Here is a 23,995-nt window from a genome sequence, read left to right on the forward strand (position 1 = left end):
AGCCATTTTTTGTAAGAGAGACCTTGAATACAAGCTTTCTCATATATTTGACTTTCTATTTAATTTAGTAGACTATTCTATTATAAGTCAAATCCCAAATCAATTTTAAATGTCACTGTCATCTTTTATCGCTATTATATTAAAATATATCGTTTTTATATATAAATCAAATAAAATCTCATAATAAAATAAAATGTTCTCTTATCTTTTAAATGTTGCTTATTGATAAAATAAAACAATTTAATTAAATAAAAAATAATTACCCGCGAAAAATATATATTTTTTAATCTGCATTCATAGTATTTTTGCTGCTGTCCTCCCATCGAGAACGAACGTCGTCGTCCGTCCGACCAGCGACATTTTCGTCGGCTGGTATACATAATTTGACCAAAAAATCCCATAAAAGTTAGTATTTGTGCTTGTTTTCTATAATCTAATTAAATATAGTGTTGAAAGGCGTAAGTTTTTAATAATTTTTTGCCACTATGTCCATTACTTGCTGTGTAATGTACAGTTGAGGGTTGAAGTCTTACATAACTTTGATACATAACCTGCATTTAATCATCTGAGTGCTTTATTATCATATATTTACGTATATACTGCTTTATTTTCGTTGTAATATTTAGTTATTTTACATAATTGGATAACAGTTTCCATGTCATGTCGAAAGTTAACACTAAAAAAGAGAAAACTATGCCTTTTAATATATTTCCAACAAAAAAGAAAAAATGCAATAATAACGTAGTAAATAAGTGTAGAGTTGATTTAATGTTATAATTTAATTGAATAACTTCAAAACTACTCTTTATACTGTCGTGGCGCAGAGGTCAAGACTGTAGACACGAACGCTTAAGGTTCGATTCCCACTCAGAGAAAATGATTAAATTTGTTTACCCGCTCTGCAAATACGAAATTTCCTCATACTCTGGCATAGTGCAGGATACAGGTGAAACTAAAAAATAAACATTGATATTGATATGATATCTTTACAATTTAATGTTATAAATTACAGAAACAATCAAAATGTTGGGTCGTTTTGCACCTGGAGTCGCCCAGGTAACCATCATGGTCAACCAGCAACAGAACCGTAACATGGCCACTCTGAAAGCAATTTCTATCCGCTTGAAGTCTGTCAAGAACATTCAAAAGATCACCCAATCTATGAAAATGGTGTCAGCTGCTAAGTATGCTTATGATTATATTTGATATTTTAAAAACATTTATCAAGTAAGTTATTAAAGCCTGGCAGAGAGTCAGTGCCTGCAATTATTATTAAGGTTAGAGTGTCTGGACACTAGTCTCTTTTTATGTACCCTGGTTATATGCAGCAAAAAGCATAGCCACTTTTTAGTAAGTATAGAATGCTAATGTTTAGAAGACATAGTTTTAAAAGAAATATTTTAATATTTCTTAGTGAGGCTTTCTAGTTGAGGCTTTTGTGTCACAGTGGTTCTGACTGTAATACTTGTGGATTGGATTTCCACATGGAGGAGTGAGTTAACTTCATTTTCTCATCACTTGTGAGAAAACAAATGTCACTCAATACTTAATATCTAGAAAAGTAGGTGGTTTGTGGCAAATGGTGCCCTAGCACAAAGTTTATTTAGGAAAAAAATAACATTTAATTCTTTTTTATTTACTTTCACTCTGCATTCCACATATGTTATGGTAAACAGAGACTTAATGACAAGAAATTCCACCATACCACTCAACAATCAAAATGTTGAGTGGTGGAAGTCAACACTGCACTGCCCTTTATTAGAGTGGAGAATCATAAATGATTCATTCCTCTGAATGGATATTGAACCCACAACTAAAAAATAATAATAACCACTTTTTTATAGAACATAATAATTTTAATAAATCTTTAATTTAATAAAAAAACATTCTTCAGAAATGTTTAAATTATCATAGTCATTATGTAAATGTTATGTGTAAAGTTTTTATAATATATTCAATTAATGTAAAGTTAGTTGTGTATTAAATAAACACATTACACTCCTTTGCGTCGTGCAGTCAGGTAATATAGGAGATACTTTCAAATTAATTTAAGGAATTACTGCCAGGTGTAAGCTTGATAATAAATAACCTTGCAGAGATGTTTTTTTTCCTTTGGGAGCAAGTGGGTAATGCAGTGTCTTAACACTAGGTACCCTCTGTCTACTCTGCTACACACGGGATACAGTGTGAAGCTGATTTTTTTAATAATTATTGTGTTTAAAAAAGGTACACTCGCGCTGAGCGCGAATTGAAGGCTGCCCGTCCCTATGGCGAGGGTGCTGTGCAGTTTTATGAGAAAGCTGAGGTAAGAGCCCTAATGCCTGTGCTAAAAAGATAAAGCGCGGCGATTAGTTCCGCCATTCAAAATAATGTTCAAAATGTAATAGTAGTTTGAATATGTTATATAATATGGATTATACTATTTCTTTTATTATTACTATGCCAGTCAAAAACAATATGCAACCTTTCTGGCTAGATATTTTTTATTATGGCCCTTAATTTTCTAGAATAATATTAGATAGTATACGTACTAGTATATTTTATTAAAAGTAATATTAAAAAAAAAGATTTATTATAGGTACAAATAATACACGTGAGTTTTGGGGGTAGAGGGGACTTTGTCTAAAACTTGACCACAATCATCAAAAGGGTGATTTGAAAACTGCTAAATAAATATAACATGGTAACGAACAATCCCTTAATAATTAGGCTGGAGAGTGGGTAAGGGAGTGTCATCGACACTAGGTTTCCAAAGAAATATAAATGAAAGTTATTTATTTAATTAAATTATATTTGTCGTGATTTCAGGTCGCCGCCCCCGAGGATGAGCCAGCACAGCTGTATATCGCCATGACCTCAGACAGAGGTAGTTATTATTAGCTTTTTTTAGCTTAACCCTTTATCCCATACAGCAGCAGATGGAGCTAAAATATAATCATTATTTTAAAATACCGCTTCTATTCTGTATATTATCTATACATATAATAAGAGAGTGAAAATGGCACGTCTGTTCATTGAAACTTGAACAACATGACAAACAATTTCCATCCACATAACAAAAATGTAGGTCTGGAGTACCTGACGTTGAACCCTATCTAATCTCTAAGAGATATAAATATAGCGTGTTAGTAAAGGTTGATCAACATAACAAGCCTTTTCTGTCCAAATAATAAAAATGAAGATCTGGAGCAGCTCATATGAAACTCTAACAGCCCAATTAAACCTTAAGAGATATGAATATTTATTTATTTATTTATAATATAATGGCTTTGGAATAATCGTTCTGCATGGTCAGTGTTAAATGAAATGAGGTTATTATTCTGCCCTGTTAATTTAAAATAACATAAGCTACGAGTACCCCCACTTGGTGGAGACGGTAATTGTTCAATTCTATTTTATAATGATAAGTATATTTTTGAAGACTTTGCCTCGCCACTGAAGAATAAGTACGATCTTTGATGGACTTTCTTGCATCTCTTTACTTTAATTACTACTAATAACACAATTCTTTTATAGTTTTTTTCAATTTTTACATGAGTTTGCTAACAGTATAATAAATAATTAGCTTTACATATCGATGCTCAATGTGTATTATTATAAATATCAAGTATCAACATTGGTCATATTTTTTAATTCAAAACAATCACAAATCCTAATTTAAATTACGGTAATGTAGAAAAAAAATATATTAGAAGTCATTATAGTTATCAGTCAACTCTGTCTATTAAATGATTAATCATGTAGTTCAAGCAGGCGAAGCCGCGGGCGGGCCGCTAGTTTAAATAAATTAATAGTTAAAATATTATTTTGACCCCCAGGTCTCTGCGGCGCTGTGCACACTGGAGTGTCCAAGGTGATCCGCAACCGCCTCTGTGAGCCCGGAGCCGAGAACATCAAGGTGATCTGCGTCGGGGACAAGTCGCGCGGCATCCTGCAGCGCTTGTACGGGAAGCACATTATTAGTGTGGCCAATGAGGTTAGTTGGCGTTAAACTTTTTATACTTTTTATTAGTAAGGTAGGTAAAAATATATATGTATATTTTCTTTTATTTTACAGATTGGTCGTCTCCCCCCAACTTTCTTAGACGCTGCTAAATTGGCAAACGCCATTATGACTTCTGGTTACGATTTCGGCTCTGGCAAGATCATTTATAACAAGTTCAAATCTGTGGTGTCTTATGCTCAGTCTGATTTGCCTTTGTTCAGTAAGAAGGCTATTGAGGTAACGTATATTAATGTATTGTTTATTAATAATACATGTATTTTAAGATTGTGATCTTGTTCATTTATTAGAGAAAGTAAATATAATGAGTCAATTTTATGTGAATACTCACTTATGTTTGAAACCCAATGATTAGAATAAAAAGATAAACAATTCATTACGATTTTATAACAATTTTAGGCAGCACCAAAGCTAGCAGTCTACGATTCCTTGGACTCGGACGTTCTTCAATCCTACATGGAGTTCTCTCTCGCCTCCATGTTGTTCTACGCTTTAAAGGAAGGCGCTTGTTCCGAACAATCCTCGAGAATGTCGGCCATGGACAACGCATCGAAGAATGCAGGAGAAATGATTGACAAACTAACACTCACATTCAATAGGACCCGCCAAGCCGTCATCACTAGAGAGCTTATCGAAATTATCTCTGGTGCTGCCGCTTTGGATTAATAATGTTATGCCTTTGTCTGAAAAATGGCGCCGTTTTATGTTTCAATGTGGATTAATAAAGTTATACCCGACTTACAAAAAAAAAGTTGGCGCCATTTTATCTGTCAATGTCATTTTGTTATATAGCCCGAGATGTTTATGTAGAATCATGTATTTATATGTTTAAATTATACTTTTTTTAATTCGATTTTCGATCATAAAATTACAAAAAAAACTGCCATTTGCAATAGTAATAATGTATCTAGCATTATGCTGACATTCCTTTATAAGTTTGAATAAGTATTGATCTGTTTATAAAACTCACACGCGACACAAACTGGCTTTTAACATCTTTATAAATATATCGATGCTTATTCGATTTTGTGGCTGTTCTAACTGAATTTCGTAAGGATACAGTGGTGATTAGTATTAAAGTAAGGTTTAGAAATGTTGTTTGATTTATGATCTACCTTTCATTTCTATAGAAGTTATATACCTGCATATAACAGGGTAGGATATATTTTTGAGACATTTAGTGTTAATTAGCGCAATTGAACTTCGCGCTTTGTCTCGTTACCAGCGCGAACCATAAAATATTAAAATTTTCATGCCCCCAAGTGGGAATTATATCTACAATCGTAGCGCTTATAGTCACACGCTTGTACCATAAGCCTTATTTATCTTTTATAGTGAATTTTGAGTCGTTATTAATTTTGACTGCTAGACTAAAGGGTCATAAAGATTAAAATCGTTTTTAAAATTATTTTCTTTAAATATTAAATCGTAAACATAATTGCTTCACGCTGTATCCCGCATACAGCAGGGAATGCAGGGGGAACCTAGTGTTAAGATACTCCGTTCACTACTTTCGAACGAAGCCAAGAAATGGAAATTTAAATAAATATTTAATTTCCGCAAGAGGGGATCGAACCCACAACTAGACGCGTTAACAGTCACAATGTGGCCCTACGTCACGACTGGCCTCAATTTATATTTTAAGTGTTGCATATTCGGTAACAAAATGGAAGCGAATGTTTTCTGAGTCTATCTTTGATAAAACCAAAAGATACTGTAAAATCAGCTTATTACCGATCTTTCTTTACGGAAAAATAACCAGCAGCGACATAAGGCAGCGAACTTACAACGGTCGCCTTTACAGGTAGCCCTGATCCACTGTGACATTCAAGTATAACCAGGGACGCGAACTGGAGCTTAAACTTGACTCGCTGCGCTCGCAAAATCTCGGTGTTGGTGACACAGAGTGCTTCGTTATATCTTAAAATAATCTTAAATAAGGACAAATATGAAATGACAAAACAATCGATATACTAAATGTAAAATGTTTATTTATATCTAACACTTGTGAGTACATGGCAGTCTTAATTTTAATAATTAACTAAACGTGACATCACGCTGATACACTATCATTGTGTTATTTTAATTTATAACAATTATAATATAAAATATTATAATATTCATGCTCATAATTTGGTTTCACGCTGCATCTCGCATATAGCAAGGTACGCAAAAGAACCAAAAATATAAATTTTAATTCTTCTTGTTACCAGATGCATACTATTAATTAATATTGAAATCATATATGTGAAGTCATTTCTGTGCTGAAAGCCGTATATTACAGACATTGCTCAGTGCTTTGAAACAATATTAATAATATAATTCCGCCATTTTGAAAATTAAAATATAATTAAATTAATGATTTTTATTTTGGCAGACTAATTTTATTGATATCGGCGTATTAACAAACATTAACATTTTAAAAACATTTAACGGCCAATATGTCACATTGTTAAAAAAATAAAAATAACAACCGCCACAAACTTAATAATAATTTTATAATTATATTATCTATTTTACGTTCAAAGTTTTCGTGTATAGTGTCATTTATATTGTCAAATTCAATTGTATAGGTAATATTATGGAATATATCAACCTTTAAGTAATTTCTTAAGGATTTTCCAATGAAAGAGAGCTTTCGTAAATACTTGTTTTTCTAAAATATAAAAGAATTAAGTCACTCTGTAGATAGTATCCATCATATTACCACGATGTTATAAATGTAATTTAAAAAAAATATGTCTGAATTAAACAAAATTTTCCACTAAATCTAATCTAACTTCAATATTATAAAAATACAATTTTGTACTAACAAAATGAATCCATTGATATTTAAGGCATAGATATATTTAAATAATAATAGAAGATTATAACAATATTGTACGATTTTTTTTGATTATTACATTATTCTAGTTTAAATACCTCAAAACCCAATGTTGTATAGTTAATAATTATTTACAGTGCGCCGCCAGCGACTCATGGTTGGATTTTTGATCTAAAACCAAAAAGGTTTCTTGTACATTTTTATAGGATACACCGGCAGCAGGATAGGCCGAGGAACTTAAGTGTTCAGACACTATTCTCATTAGATATTGTATATTGAATGGCGGAACTCCTCGTGGCATAATTTCTTACAGAGTGAGAAAACAAAAATCATTTATCCCTCGAGTGGGAATCGCATTTACAGTCAGATGATCAGATGTTCGGAGAAGTTCGAAGCGGAGACTTATGAGGAGAGAAAATCAGGTTTCTGCAATGGAGACGAGATGTGTGAATAACGAAATTCTATCGCTTGTTAAATAACATTTCTTTTCCGCACGTCTTGTCTCCACTTTGTGTAGTCTGGATCTAATACGTAAAGGTTGCAGGTTCGATTACCACTCAGGGAATGAACAATTTTGATTTCCTTGCTATGGTAACAAAGGTATGACGCTGAGTTCCTACTCTGCACTCACTCGCGGAGAACGTAGTGTTTTAGTTAACACTAGCAGCTCTCCACCTGCCCTGCTTTATGCCGAAAGTAGCGCAAAGATTATCTTTAAAAAAGTTATTAATATGAAACCTACCTCATTCCTTAAGCACAGGCAAGCGTGGCGGCGTCCTCCAAACGGCAGACGAGGTGCGTTTCAGGCGTTTCTTCTCTATACTCGGGAATATTACTTGTAAGTCCGGTGTGTGTTCTCTCACTGAGAACAGTTTGTCAATGTGGTACGTTGTAATGTGGACTTGTACGTAGAGTTGGTGGAGGCGCGTCTGGATGGAAGAAAAATATAAAATAATTTTATTAAAAAATATTTATACATTTTGGTAGGGAACTATTATTTGCATTTATAGTTTATTGAATATGTGCTACTTATAAATTTCAATATTGCACATTATTATCATTTATATACACACACATTTAATAAAATTTATATATTTTATAGTAAGTATTCGTATTTAGCATATTTTAACTATTATTTACATTTATAGTTCCCCAGTTGAAGAAATTAAAATATAATGTTCGGTGTGGCGATCTAACCCACAACCGTCGCATTGACTGTCAGACACTGTGAACTAGACCACGACCAACCGTGTAAATTAAATAACACATTCAATCTGATTATTAATCCATACGAAAGCTACTGTCGGCCATTTTTAGGGATATTAATTGCTATTAAAAACCCATATAAATAGGACCACATCGATGCTTATATATACCAAAAAAAAAAAGGATTACAAATTCAATTCAAAAATGAAATATTTATTTGAATTTATATTTTCATTTCTTCGTTTTGGTGAGGCGTAGAGTTCCGTCTCCAGAATTCGGCGGAAAGTCTTGAGACTAGGTTCTCCCTGCCTACCCTGCTGTGTGCGGGATACAGCGTGAAGCTAGCTGATTTAATTTGATTTCATACAAATCCATAAATATTCTCATACAATACCTTCGAAGTGAACAATGTGGGTATGCGCTCTGGCTCCTCGTCCTCATCAGAGTGGAGGTACTCGAACCCGTCACACATGTGCACTGGATCCATGGGGGGGTAGCCGGTTATAGTTTTTAGTGGGGTTAGAACTGAAATGTACATAATATATAAAAAACATTTAAAATATATAGTTGTATAGGTCTCCCTACAGCCTAGACTAGAGGAAATGAAATGTTTTCATTAACTTGGTGACGACGTATAGCATGGCATTGCTCCGCCATTCAACATGCAATGTCTCCAAAATTTTGCGTAAATTGGGAAAAGGTAGTGTCTTAATGGGAACGGAACGGTTCCCTCTGCCTACCCTGCTATGCTCAAAGTAAAGCGGGAGAGCTTAAAAATAGAAATAAAAGCGAGTTACGATTTTTTTCGCTAATCGGGGTAGTAACGTGGAACTGAACGATAAGTCACATTGCGGTCCTTAATTTCCTACACATTGCGTGTGGCGTGGAGGAAGTTAACGCTGCGCTTCTTTATCAGATTAGAATGTTCAAACGCGCAGACACAGACAAAAAAGCGGTCAATTATAATTTTATTATACGCAAAAAACATACTTTTATATTCAATGAAACTATTTTAACCGGATTAATCGCGTTTATTTTGGATAATACATATTTTTATAAAATAAAGTACATTGTGACTTTTAGAAAATAAGCTACATTTTAAACTAAATTGTGACTGTGGCTTATCATATATCGGTCAAACGAAGTTAGGGTGAACACATCTACGATATCAAGAATGGGCATGTATCGAAGTCAGCTGTGTATGAGCACACTGTGGATAAACACAGCCACTACATAAGATTTGATAAACCCCAAATCCTCGCTAAGGAAAACTAGATATAATCCTAGAATGATCTGCGAGGTTATTGAAATAAAAAACACCCTAATTTCAATAGAGAGTACGGCTGGAAGCTTTCTACCACTCATAAAATCCTTGAAGTCTCAAACCCACCATACCAAGAGGCAAGATACAGTCAGCTCATTCTGCAGGAATCCAGGGCAGTACGCGAGGAAATTAAGAAATCGTTGGCGGTAATTTGATATAATAATTATGTCAACAGACAGACGAATGCCACCTCAGTCTACCAGTGACCACTGATTACTGTAAAGTGTTCGAAACGTCAGGTTTTCTAAAAATGTGTATTATCCAAAATAAACACAATTAAGCCGGTTAAAATAGTTTCATTTAATATGCGTAATAATCGTGAAAATCAACTTATAACATACTTTTATCTCCATCCATGAGTTGTTTCATCTTCTGGATCTCCACAAACTCCTTTTGCCTTCGTTGCATCTCCCGCGCCATTATGGCAGCTTCTTTTTTTGCACTGTAAAAAAATACATTAACCTGTATCCTTTAATATATAATTGACATGGAAGATTATTAGAATTATTTATGACGTCTAACTTGTATTGTTTCTATTATAGTATCTAAGTACGTACGCATCGGCGTCACAGGGCGCGCGCTGGCGCTCGTCGGCGCGGCGCCGCTCGTCGGCCAGGCGCTGGCGCCGCGCCGCCTCCTCCGCGCGCCGCCGCTCCTCCGTCTCCGCCGCCTTGCGCGCCAGCTCCTGCTTGCGCTGCCAAATACACATATGCTCATGTTATAATAGGGCCGATGATAGCAAAGCCCGCGACAAGCGACATTTGAATTATTTGTAGATAAGTAGCTCACCCGCTCCACCTCCTTGAGGCGCTCTAGCTTGCCCAGGTCCGCGTGGGCCTCCTTCTCGCGCCGGTCGCGCGCCGCCGCCTGCAACAGCGCGAGACGCTCGCGCTCCGCCGCAGAGCGCGCCGCCGCCGCCGCTGCCATCTTGTCTTCACGTTTTCTGTTACAAAAAGAGGTTTCTCATTTCACTCTATACCTACCTTATAATAGAAATAGAGTATAGGGTAAGATTTTTGCTAATCTTTAAGTGAAATAACAAAAGTGTGTACTCATAGATGATATATTACATAATATTTTTTATTGCACTGAAATACATAAGAAAGTAAAAGATAAAAAAATCTGTCTGGTACAAAAAATCTCTATAAAGGATCTCTTCCAATGGGAGTGGATGACAGACAATTACTGAGTAAGAACATAGTACAAAAATTTAAAATGAAAAATAATAAATACATTATGAAATTTATAACTAAACAAAAAATCACATAGACCACATATTTACTTCTTTTGCATCTCCCTTTTAGCCTCCAAAAGAGCTTCCTTTTTCCTTCTAGCATCTTCTTTTTCCATTTTCTCGTCTTCTCTACAGCGAACGCCGCTCGGTATGCCTGCGGTTGGTATCATTGTTTTTGTTGTATTCACACGAGGTTTGGTTGCGGAGTTTGATATCTACAATAAAAGATAATATTATAATCTTTATTTTTTAAGGAGCGTGCGACTGTCGACGCGATGATTGCGACTTCGATTTCCCCTCGTCAAAAAAACATTATATACTGCATGAGGAACAGAGTGTCTTAACACTAGGTTATATGTAAAGCTAAAAAATATAATTTTATACCTGCGTTGTCTTCCCATTGAATATCATATTATTCATCTTAGTGAGTGTCTCGCTTGATAGTATCGCTTTAGATATTTTATCTGGAGGTGTTTGCGTTTCTATCGGGTCCTCCTAGAAATAAAAAAAAAAAACATGAGATATTTTTATTAATAGATATTATTTAGTAGGGCTTTCGAGTCTTGTGTTAAGACATTCCATTCTTCACTTTTTGCCCCAAGGTTGAGTTGCATTTGAAGCACGGAAATTAACGCCGTGGTTTGCCTTTCCAGAATGAGTTTTAAAAAAAAACTATGCCCCTATATTGTTATTTGGTTTACTAAGATAGCAATAGTACTAATTTTCCATTTCAAATACTTTTAAAACGTCAAAATAAAATCTACAATATTTAAAAAGTCTGTGTAGCTGTAAAATAAAATAATACCTTTTTAGCCATTGCTCGTGTTTTAGTCCTAGTACCTCTGGACGCCATTTCCTCGAACTGTTGAACTTTTTCTTTGACGGCAGAACTATATTATATAAGAGTAAAAGATTTATAGTTGTATAAAAATCGGTGCCGATTTAAAAAAAATTTCCATACAAACTTTGAACCCCTATTTCACCCCTTTAGGGTTAAAATTTTTCAAAATCCCTTCTTAGTGGATGTCCAGATTACGAAAGTAAACTTTTGTCCAAATTTAACGTTTCTACCATCAGCGGTTACGGCTGTGCGTGCGTCTTACCTCAGTCTGTGAGGACAAGTCCTTTTATATATATAGATAATAATAGTGAAAATACAAAAAATACATACTGAAATAAAACATTTTTATCAGTTCCGTGTTTAATGAGCAGAGTAGACAGACATAACTTACTGTTAGGTGAAGAAAGGTTACTCTCACCTTTCTATTATCTTATCGAAAATAAATTAATTACCTACGAATATCGAATTTGCAGTTTTCCAAATAAAAAAACAATAAAAAGGTATCAATCATGTTCTTATAATAATGTCATTCTCCGAGTTGAAAACTTAACTTAGTTAAAATACCCTGATCCCCATGCACCAGTGTTTTTCGAGAAATTGCGTATTGCCACGTGTGTGAGGAAACGAAAATAATTTATTTACCCAAGTGGCAATCGAACCAACAACCATAGTTTTTATAATCACACACAATCACGGTCTTCATTTTATTATACTACACTTACGTGGGCTGTTGTACGGGCGGTGTTTTTTTCGGCGGTGTCTGCTCTATGGAGTCACTATCTTCAGTTAGTAGTGAATTATCATCAGTCAAGTTAGGTACTTTTTGGTCTACAAATAAGAAACTTCTTTTAACACAAAGTGAAAAATGATTGAGAGTGAGGGGTCGAACTCAACGCCCTGCTCTGTCTACCAAAGCGGAGAAATGAAAATAACTTCTATTTTCCCTCGATTGGGAATCGATCCTGTGTCTTGCACCACAACCTACCTTAATATCATGTCATTAAAGTAACGTTAAAAGATTAAAAAATACTGTAGTATAATGATTTAAATGCCTACATATTTTTTAAAATATACATACATTATATATAGATTACGTCAAGTCGTATTTTAACTATAAATAATTATTATATTTGCGGAGTGGAGTTCTGCCACTCAACACGCAATGCATCCAGAATTTGGCAGAAAGTAGGGAACAGAGTATCTTAACACTAGGTTCCCTCTGCCTACCCTGCTGCGTGCGGGATACAGCGTGAAGCTGATTTTTTAATTATTATACTAAAAATATATTTAATACCTGTATTTGTTTCAATAACGACAGTAGCGTCCATTATAACGTTTGTCTGTGGTTTATCCAACACTACAGTTTCGTTACACTTATCTAGAATCACTGTCTCATTCATTTGGCACTGAAAATTAAATATATGCATTAAATTCGAATTATTAATCGAAACTTAAAATTTACACTACTAATAAAAACCTAATATAAAAATTATATTAGTATATAATCATATATAAACAAAAACCAATTTTAAAATACTTACAATATTCTTAGGCGTAACAGGAACATGGTTATAAATGCCATTGGACAAAATGACTGTAGTGTCCATATTATTATTTACTACAGAAACTTTTTTAGTTTTATCCATAGCAACGTCTACTTCTACTGCCTTTGTATTTTCTGAAGAAACTTCATCATCATTAACTTGTGTCATTACTTCATTATTCTTAGCCTTATTATTAGTTTTAGTTAAGTTTTGTAGAACACTTGACTGCATTAAAATTTCACTTTCTGTTAGTGATACACAATTATTTTTAGGTGATATTAATTTTAATGGTGGTTCTGTAGATTCAACTTGCTTTTGTGATTTCTCTTGTATTTCCTCTTGAGCCTCTTCTATTTCTTTTTCTGGTTCTTTTTTACTGAAATATATTTTTTTAAGTTATTATTAAGATTAGTTTTGAGATAATTAAGAAAATCAAACGTGTTAAAAATCGTATAATTAAAGAAACCTGAGAACCTAGTGTTTAGACATGCCATTAAGTCATTTCGGTTTTGTACTGGTGGGAATTGAACCCACAACCTGACGTATTGCCTGCCGGCTACCCCTGCGACACTACTGACCTTTTGTTATTATGAAAATATTCATTAAATTATAAGAAAACATATACTTACGCGGCTTTCTGAACCTTTGCCGTGCGTTTCGGTCTTGGTTTTTCAGCAGGTGACCCTGAAAAATATAAATATATTTTTATAGTTGTTATATCTTTTAACTATATATTATTATTCCGTTTCCCATGGACAATTCTCCCCAGCACCATTTTCGAGACATTGCATGTTGTGTGACGTAGCTCAACGCAACACTTTTATCTGGACAAAAGAGCGAAAATATTAAAATAATAGGTTCCTTTGACTGGCAATTAAACTCAGAACTGAGATAAGGGTACTGCGGCAATGTGCTGAATTTGTATGAATAAAAAATTACCTGTGACACTTTCAACTGGTGCTTCATCTTTTTCACTGTCTGTTGTTGTTTTTTCAACAACCTAAATAAAACATAATGAGCAATTATTTTAAAAAATAATAATAACGGTCAGTTATTATTAGCATAACCAATCTAGTCTCAAGATATTTCCTTCTCCACTTTTCGCTCGAATTTGCGACGGTAAATATGAATTTAGAGCTACTGTGGACGCCAGTGGTTGCAACATGTCGTCACTACTACTGGGTGCACTTGTGCGCTCAAAACTACTTTGTTTTGCTGCACGCTGTATTCTGCTATTGCTGTGTAGGCAATAGCCGTTCCTCATGCGCCTCCGAATTTTTGATGCATTGTGAATTCTGTGGCGAAACTCAACGCCGCGCTGTACCTCGTTACCATTACTCGTTTCATTTCCCCGAGCGGGATCGAACCCACATCCGTCACAACTGCCTCAAACTCTCTTCAATCTGAATTTATACATATAATTAAGAAGTAAAAATGGCGTGTCTGTTGACATTCAATACATTTACAAAATAATAATGGGGGGGGGGGGGGGTTAGGAACAGTAATAGAGCCCAAATCCACAAAAAAAAAATCTCTGGAACTACTGGACGGACTACAGGCAACACTTAGGCTATATTTTATTTTGAAAAATTGAACAACATGACAAACAATTTCCACCCACATAACAAAAATGTAGGTCTGGAGTACTTGACGTGGAACCCTAGCAGCCCATCTAATCTCCAAGATATATAAATATAGAGCCTTAGTAAAAATTGATCAACATAACAATTTTCTGTCCATACATTAAAATGAAGATCTGGAGCAGCTCATATGGAACCCTAACAGTCCAGCTAAACCTTAAGAGATATGAATATAATGGCTTCGGAATAGTTGTTCTGTGTGGTCAGTGTTAAATGAAATGAGGTTATTATTCTGACCTAATAATTTATAATAACATAAGCTACGAGTACGTCCACGTGGTGCAGGCGGTAACAGTTCATAGCGGGCGGGCCGCTAGTACGAAATATTTAGAAATTTTTATTTAGAACTGCTTTATTAGCCAGTAGTGCCAGTTAATTTTATAATTAAAAAACTGCTTGCAGCATTTTATTTGAAAAAAGAATATTGTGACATTTAATATTGGAATTTGAATTACCTTTTTGGCTCTAGTCCTCTTGGGTCGGACTTCAGGCTGTGGGGCTTCTTCTTCGTTTTGTTTGATCGCTCTTGAACTGGCTCTAGTTGATCTGGTTGATGCTGTGAATTTAAATATTCAATTATTCACAAAAAACTGAATATTTATATAATAAAAAAATACGCTTGTTACCTCATTGGCGTAGGATGTAACAAAATATGTATTTTTGGCCGTTTTGTAGCGTTGGACTTCGTGTAATTGTAAATGTGACTGTTGACTGTTGAATGGGGCCCATGCACACTTGGTGCGATAAATTGTATTTTCATGTTCTCGCAAGTAAGAATACAAAGTGTGACATTCCGCCAAATGGACGGAGTGTACGATACAGAGTGGTAGCAACACTAGGTTGCAATTGTATTTATACATAAAAATTTTTACCTGCGATTTGTGTTCGAGTGGTCCGTCTTCTTGAACCCTCTTCTTCTGACGTTTCAGGTTTCTTCTCTTTCTGTCCTTTACGAGGTTCTAAAAGTATTTTGTAAGTAATATATAATAGTTTTAAGACATATTATACGCTATAATAAAATTAAGCTTACCAAGCATACCAACAATCTTTCTAAAATTACATTGTTTAGAATTTAGATAGTAGTAATGTACAGATGAGGATTCCGGTGATTGATTGTTGATATTAATATCCCATTTGATAATAATTTTACGTTCATATCAAATTTCTAAGTTATTAGTTATTTTGTGTATTTTTAAAAGTGCGAAACAGCAGCCGCAAGGATATGACCGCATACCGTTTCGTAAAAAAAATGGTGAACTATTGAACGCAACGCTTGTTCATAGGTTATTACCAATTCAGTAAATTTGTTTATAAGAGCATCTGAAGTCATTGCAACAGGGCAAATTTGTCAATACTCATTCAGATTGACAAATTTGCCCTGATAACTACTCAGTTCTTGATATTACTGCATTCCACTAAACAAACTATTTACCTTCATAATCACTATATACATGGATATAGTGTGTGTATGTACACTAATCTCAGAAACAGTATTACCAATTCAAATACAGATTTCACCATAGTATTTGAGTAAGCTTCTCTTAACATTTAATGTTGGCGTTTTCGTCAATATAACATATTAATTATCATTAAAGTAATGTTATAAGAACACAGAAGCAATTAAGTTAAGTAAATAAATAAAAGTGAAGTTCAATTGGTAGGTGAAGCCGTGAGCCGGTTATTAGTTATTAATATAGTCTAAGTATCTATATAGTCTGAGTATCCAAGCTTACTGGGTACAGGCGCTGCGGGCGGCGGCATTGCTGTATTGTCTACCGGTTCCATTTTTATTGACAATGATTCCACATCCATTGGTTCGGCTGGCAGGGATATTTTTTCTTCTTTAACTGTAAATTAAATAATACCTATTGACTTAATACACCGATTTACGTTCTCTTCTAATACATAGTATATGTTTGCATCCCACTTAAGATTTCTAATGAAAAAATTATTACAACCTTACAAGGTTGCCGGAATCTTTTTTTTCTCACGCAAGTTTTAAGAATATGTATGGGAAAGAAATATATATTATATTAGCATAGGTCAAAGAGAGTGAGAGAGAGTTTCGCGAGTATAGAAATGTAATTTTCCATATTTTCTTAATCAATAAAATAAATATCCGCAACAATTGTAACCCTTATCATATTAAGGAAACATGATGTAATGAATACCTTATAGTACATTGATATTTGTAAACGTTTCATTAATGTATGTACTGAACATGATTATAATCGTCATTTTACAGGTGAACAGACATAATAACAGTTAGAATATTACAACGCATGCGAAGAAAGAATCTTTTAGGCAATTCTTTGTTCTTACAATTTTGAAAAATTACCAACAATGTTATAGTTAATGTTTATCCGGGTGATGACTAGGGCGTTCTTCGCGGTCAACTGATGATTCACTAACTATGTAACCCGCTAAAGTCTAAGGCGAATATCACGGTTCAGCAGACGATTCCCTGCTTCTTCGCAAAAAATCGCTGTTACTTCTAATAGAAAGTCTAATTTCCCTCTCATCCTCGCTTACATTTCTAAGATCTCAATTATTGTTATTTGTAATTCTTGTTCTACGGCCTACTCGTATATTTGAACGACTTCGTCATGGCATGATTAAATTAAAAAAGGAAATGTTTATCTGAAAACAACAAAAGGGTCAAAAAAATAACAAATAAACAATACGACTGCGCACACACACTGACGTCAATGTAGAAAAGTACATATATTTGCAAAATATGTACAAACAAACTATAAAATAAGAAAATTACTTTAGACAAACCAAATAATTCTAATTTAAACATACAGCAACAGCACTGTCCATCATTATCCAGTAATCTTCAAACATTAAACACCTGCTTTTGAAGGCTGAATGCTTGAATACTTCAGTAGGCTGACAGAAATTTTACTTTAAAATATGTTGTAAGTTAATTACTCTTACTTAAACAAACCACACAAACAACAAAAAACTTAAACGAAAGAAATCATAAACAACCTACTATTATTTTAACCAAAAATATTTAAACGAAAGATGAAACCAACTATGTCACGCTGAAATAATACATTATAATTATTTGGAGACCTCCAAAATACGTGCAATCGCTGCTAAATCTGCTTTGAGGTTGAGGTTAATGCTGATAGCCATACTGGCTTTTACAGCGACACCGGGTGTATAGCAAGGAAGCACCATATGGTTGATGGTATGCTTGTGAGGTGGCCTGGGGGTGAGCAGTATGCTGTTGGCCCTACTGGTCTTTACAGCGTGACCCGAGCTTTTGGAAGGCCGAGCTAGAAGAACTTTGACCAACAAACTTTGACAACAAAAAACAGTGTCGCAAGGACGTCTCCTTTGAGACTCGGACCGCGGTTTGCGTACATCGTAAATTGTAGTGGAGGACTTTGCTTCGCTGTCACCTCGTCTCCGCACCGTCGGGCACGGTGTGTATCGTTTGCTTTAGTGATGGGGTAGCTTTAGCATCATCGGTTAATAAATCCAGGAATCACTGGAAGACCTCCAGTGATTCCTCAGGCGACGTTTTACGTATGACAAAAACACTCTATAGATGATCAATTATTTGAGGCCAGTCGTAGCGGAAGGACACAAAGTGTGAGTGTAAACGCGACAGGTTGTGGGTTAGATTCCGACTGGAGCAAATTAAATATTTAAAATTTTCTATTTCCTTCGTTCTGGTATCAAGACGTGTCGTTGAGTTCCACCACTCATATACCATCTATGTGCGGGATATACAGTGTGACGCCAAAAAAAAACATATTGAAATATATTTATATGAAAACTAGTATAAAGATTTTAAAACTATTATTAGGTTATTGAGGCCGTAGCTTTGTGGCGCAGCACGACTGAATTTGACGAAAATATATATTTGGTAGTGGTAGCGAATGGGCATAAGCATGTAGCATGCTTGTGGGTTCAATTGCCCCCTGAGGAAATGACATATTTTATATTTTCCTTACGTCGCTCTGATAAAGTGGCAAAGTACGGTGTTCAATTCTGCCACTCAACTCGCAGTGTCTCAAGGACTCAGCTAAAAATGGGGAATGAAAGTGTCTTAATGGGAACAGAGTGTCTTAACCCTAGGTTCCCAAGTTCCCCCTGCCTCCCCTGGTTTGTCCAGTAGACAGCGTGAGGCTAAAATAAATTAATAAAAGCTACTCCATTTGATTGTAACTAAATGACACAAAATAATGCAATATTTTGCATAATTTTTAAAAGAAATATGTCTACTTTTTATAGCGGGAGGTTCAGCATTCTCTTTATCTTCATCTTTCTTAGGGCGTCCTTTCGCTGATTTTTCTATGGAGGCTTCGCGGCGCATTTTCTGTGTTAGATTCACATTAACCTATATCATAAAAATATTATTAATTCCTAAGAAATTTAACTTATTCAGACACCAAAAAAGGATTAAAGAGGAATCAAACATAGTGGCCATTAATAATATAATAAAAATATAAAACACTATTTCACAGACTTGTGTAAAAATAATAATAAATTCACTTTTTTTTATGGGTTTAATTGTGTAGCTTGCTACAAGAACAAATGATATCATGCTAACAACCACATGAAAAAATATTATAGGCAAAAAATAATCACAAATTGTTTAGATAAGGAAGCATGCGTCAAGCCAGAGGCCTTACCAAAAGGTCCATTTTAAGAATCCTATTTATAATGTATGTATAACATATAATTTAATTGTAACTGATTAGTGTCTATTGACAGTATTTATTAATGTAAAAGAACCCAAAACAATGTTTAAAAAAAAAAACCAGTTTGTCTGAGCATTTGTGCAAGCTAAGGTCAGAAACAATTTAGCTGATTTAAATACAATCAATGTTCTATTTTAATAAACTCTCCCTATTATTTACTTTATTTTATATCAATCATCAGTTCATAAATAAAAAAGTAATACCAATTTACTTTCCCACACAAATCAAGTCACTGGAATAGGTAGGGTCAAATAAGTTAGAAATAAAATGGTTATTAATTGTATTTTATTTACCTGTTTACTAATCATGTTCTGCGCTTTAACAGATGCATTACGTTTTTGACGTTTATCCACCTCAGGACTCTCGATACCGTCCACTTCATGTTTACTTCTCTTCTTGGAGCCTTTACGCTCAGTGCTCTCTGTGGATGATCGGTCAGAGGATTGGGTTTGGTTATTAGATTTGATAATCTCATCTGGAATAATTGTAAGATACTTTTAAAAAATATATAAAACAATAAAAGTGTTTTGTTGTAGTGATTAATCTGGCATTCCTAAAAAAAATATAGATTCATGCTATAAAGAAAGAAACAGGTGGTCTAAACAGTGTTGTATTAGGTTTCTATATTTAGAAATCAAAACTAATGCAACATTACTTAAATCAATTGTTGTTTTCGAAGAAAGATTGCAAAGATTAGGAGAAGAGATTATAAAGAAAGGGGATTTAAAGTGACTTAAGATAAAATTATTTTTATATTATTTACCTTCATCAACCTAGCATAAAGACAATCTGTTCCTATTAAGATATTTCTGTTCCATCCTTAATAGTAATATAATTACTTGTGAAATTGTTTTGTTTTTCTTTTTATGTTATGTGGGTGTACAACAAAATATATTATTATATTATAATTATGTTTGAGTGACACTAAATGTGACTGTAAACACAACAGTTAGGGGGCAATCCTCACTCATGGGAATGAATTATTATTTATTAATATTTTTATTTCTATTGCTCTGGTAGCAAGGCAATGCGCAGGGCTGAGTTCTGCCATTAAACATGCAATTTAGAAAAAAGTGGACAATGAAAGTGTTAGTGTGATGCTGAAGAATAATAATGTATCAATAAGTGACTGACAGTAAAGTATGGTATTTCCTGATTTACATAATTTGAGAAATATTTTTTGTAGTAAATAAACTCTTTTAAGATACATGCAATAGCATAGTCTGATATATAAATGTGACTTATTTTATTTTACGGTGCTTACATGTAGTAAGGCATGTCACTTTAAGGTGTAATGTACTACTGCTACAATGTAAATTAAAATAATTGAACTTATGAGTATGTAATATTATCAAAAAAATACTGAGGCGTATTAATGTAAATAACTTATGTATACTTAAATATTAACTTAACTTTAAAACTTTGTTTTATGTCATAAATTTACGTAAATTGCTACTAATTCATAAATTAAATGTTCTCGAAAATGTTTTAACATAAAAATGGTTCATTTTAATTTATTATATTATGTTTATCTTGAAATGGAAACTTAATTATATTACTCACATATGGATAATATTTGAGATAGTAAAAAGAGCAAACCTTCAATCTCGTTGATACTTGGAAGACTCGTCAATGCACTTTTATCTTTTTGGGTCTCCCGCACCCTGATTTTGCCATTTTTAAATTCTTCCTCAAACTTATTAAAACACTCGAACGCGGCCTGCAATTGATATATTATACACTTATACACAAATAACACTGTTTTGCACGACTTACCACTAAACTTTCATATTAATTAAAAGTAAATCACGCATACCCTAGGGAAAGGAACGTTAAAATTTATCTATATGAATGATATACCTTTAACTCATCATTGAAATTCTTAGTAAATCGTTTTGATATTTCACTGATTTCAGGCAATAATTCATTAAAAATTGACATAATTGGTTAAATTGATTACTTTCATAAAAGCATAAAAGTTTCATAAATTTGACAAACGCTATAAAACACTACACAATCGAAAACCGTTTGAAATTGAAAACATCGCTACCAACATTACAAATTGGTGGCGAACTGGCGAAACAAAATGGATGCGTTCCTTATAAGTAATGGAAAAATGCGTTATTTAATTTACAGTATTAAATCTATGTGAATGTTATATCAACATGTTATATTTTGCTATAAATTTTATAAATTAATCACACATTTTTACTATTAAATAAATATAAAAAAATGTGTTTATATGTAGCCTGTAAGTCTAATTCTGCACATCACTTCTTAAATATGCCACTTAATGTCACTATATCAATGATATGTTCCTGAAATTAACCCCTACAAGGGCTCCATAGGAAATTATTCCCAAAGCAAATCAATATGTACTAGTTCAATTTATTAGAGGTACGACTAGATCGTGAAAAGTTGAGAATATAATAATATAATATGTTATATTATAACAAATAATATAGTGAATGCCTTTTTTCTTGAGGGTCTCGGGACGGGGCATTTATTAAAACCGACTGAATCGTGAAAAAGTTGAGAAACCAAACAAATAATATATATAGGTAGCTATTAAATTATCTATATATATAAAAGGACTTGTCCCCACTGACTGAGGTAAGACGCACGCACAGCCGTAACCACTGATGGTAGAAACGTGAAATTTTGACAGACGTTTACATTTGTAATCTGGACATCCATTAAGAAGGGATTTTGAAAATTTTTTATCCTAAAGGGGTGAAATAGAGGTTGAAAGTTTGTATGGATTTTATTTAAATCGCCACCGATTTTTATAAAATTTGAAATTCAGACTCTGAAATAAATTTCATTGAACACGTGTTTCGTCGTTTTTTAGAATACACCTCCTAAGGGTAAAAGTTAAGCAAATAAGGGGTTGAAAGTTTGTATGGAAAAATCTTTAAATGGCCACTGATATTTATAAAATTTGAAACTTAGACTCTTAAAAGTATTTAATTGAACATATATTTCCTGGTTTTCTAGAATTTTCCCCCTAAGGGTGCAAATAAGGGGTTGAAAGTTTGTATGGAAAAATCTTTAAATCACCACCGATTTTATAAAATTTGAATATAGACTCTTTAAAATATTTCATTGAACAAATGTTTCATGGTATATTAGAATTTATCCCTAAGGGAGTAAATAAGCAGGCGAAGCTGCGCGCGTCCGTTAGTGATCCATACCTATACTATAAATTCGAAAGTAACTCTGTCTGTCTGTCTGTCTTTTACGCAATCAGGACCAAACCGCTAATTTAATTGTGATAAAATACTCATATAGAGATACTTGAGGGTCTCGGGATGAACATAGGATACTTTTTTTTCTCATATTTGTAATGTTTTCAATATATACCAATATATTAAAATACTTATTAATTTGACACGTAATTTATTCCGCCATATTAATAACAACCGTCGCTATGCGACCGTTGCTAAGCAACGGTTTGCAAAGTTTGTGTAAGAAAACGTCACCCAAAATGAGCTTACTTAACGCATCTCTCTATTGTAAACTGAAAATAATTTATAAATAATTTAATAAATATTCGTATAGTTAAAGCGGGCGTAGTCGCGTTCCACTAGTAGTTTAATATTTCATAATGAAAAATACTGAGTGTATCGATGTGTTCAATTGATGTTTAACACATATTTATTTGTTAAAGCATTAGCCTTTTCGTTGTGTACCTAATAATTATAAATAAAGAGAGATAGAGTTTTACAGTTAACGACTTCATTAAGTTTCAATTTTATATTCGCCTCAGAATCTCTGCATTTTCATAACATATTTAATAATTATCGCTGACAAACAAAAACAAGATTAGGTAATAATGATCATGAAAACAATAACAAATATTATTACAATTTTAGTGCCATAACGCTATGGGATCGTAAAAGTTTATGAAAATTTTATTATACCTCTTAAAATTGCTTCGTCGTCACAGAAATTACGATTTGCGACGCACCCTAAGTGAGCGAAAATGAAAACATTTACAGTAAAGTAAATCGAAACGTACGAATAACGAAATGCTGACGCCATCTTGTTGTGATTTTTATACAATTTAAAACGGCGCGACGTAAATTGCTCACTTGATTGCTTATAACATGTAAGGCTAAGGATTGAGTGTTTACTGCCAAAGGGATAACGGGCTCATTGGATTTCTTTTTTTACAGTCTGTTAATGTTTTTTTTGTTTATTTTTTGGTTTTATTTCAAATCGTGTTAGAGAAATTGTAAATAGACTGTTTTGTTCTTTCACGAACAACTTTCTTCGTATGTTCTCTCTCTGCATTATGAAATGAGTGAAATTTTAACACGGCGTGACGTAAATTGCCCACTTCATTGCATATAACATGTAAGGCTAAGGATTGACTGGTTACTGCCGAAGATATAAGAGGTTCATTGGATTTCTATATTTTTACAGTATTTTGAAGGATGTGTTGTTCGTTTAAGTGAAACAATGTTATTATACGGAAATCAAACATTTTAATAATACAAAAATTGAGCATTGAATAGACTAAAATATAATAGAGTGGCAATGCATCCAAAAGATGATAAAAATGAAATATGATTTGTTATATTTTACAGATAATAAAAAAAGTAGTTAGTAAGTAAGAGAGCTCTCTCATTTAAGTATATTTATAAGTTAACTAA

At 33.6% G+C, this 23,995-nt stretch overlaps 2 protein-coding genes across 4 annotated transcripts; one reads left to right on the forward strand and one right to left on the reverse strand.

Annotated features, from left to right (window-relative positions):
• The first annotated feature begins 245 nt into the window (after window positions 1–245).
• ATPsyngamma (ATP synthase, gamma subunit) lies at window positions 246–5,096 on the forward strand. 2 transcript variants are annotated; one of them, XM_085191630.1, is made up of 7 exons: window positions 246–405; window positions 1,013–1,184; window positions 2,227–2,305; window positions 2,809–2,866; window positions 3,819–3,976; window positions 4,058–4,222; window positions 4,403–5,096. In XM_085191630.1, the coding sequence occupies exons 2-7, from the start codon at window positions 1,024–1,026 to the stop codon at window positions 4,667–4,669; spliced, it is 888 nt and encodes a 295-aa protein (XP_085047756.1). In that variant the 5' UTR covers window positions 246–405; window positions 1,013–1,023; the 3' UTR covers window positions 4,670–5,096. The 2 variants fall into 2 exon arrangements, with proteins under 2 accessions (XP_085047756.1, XP_085047757.1); XM_085191631.1 differs by having other exon boundaries at window positions 343–458.
• An 876-nt stretch (window positions 5,097–5,972) lies between these two features.
• Window positions 5,973–21,391, reverse strand: Incenp (Inner centromere protein). Of its 2 annotated transcripts, none has more exons than XM_085191621.1 (21): window positions 21,198–21,390; window positions 20,937–21,057; window positions 19,631–19,812; window positions 18,859–18,973; window positions 16,350–16,463; window positions 15,489–15,575; window positions 15,072–15,172; window positions 13,916–13,976; window positions 13,606–13,660; window positions 12,974–13,352; window positions 12,727–12,838; window positions 12,155–12,260; window positions 11,397–11,481; window positions 10,976–11,086; window positions 10,640–10,806; window positions 10,147–10,300; window positions 9,915–10,051; window positions 9,699–9,799; window positions 8,428–8,558; window positions 7,570–7,756; window positions 5,973–6,998 (listed from the first exon to the last, which is right to left on the reverse strand). In XM_085191621.1, exons 1-20 carry the CDS (start codon window positions 21,276–21,278, stop codon window positions 7,571–7,573), a joined length of 2,586 nt encoding a protein of 861 aa, XP_085047747.1. In that variant the 5' UTR covers window positions 21,279–21,390; the 3' UTR covers window positions 5,973–6,998; window position 7,570. The 2 variants fall into 2 exon arrangements, with proteins under 2 accessions (XP_085047747.1, XP_085047748.1); XM_085191622.1 differs by lacking the exon at window positions 5,973–6,998 and adding an exon at window positions 7,026–7,253 and having other exon boundaries at window positions 21,198–21,391.
• Window positions 21,392–23,995: the final 2,604 nt, after the last annotated feature.

This window comes from Heliconius melpomene, chromosome 10 (assembly GCF_056956725.1).
Source record: "Heliconius melpomene rosina isolate 202511_hmr_F chromosome 10, ASM5695672v1, whole genome shotgun sequence".
In the NCBI taxonomy this organism is placed as follows: Eukaryota; Metazoa; Arthropoda; class Insecta; order Lepidoptera; family Nymphalidae; genus Heliconius; species Heliconius melpomene.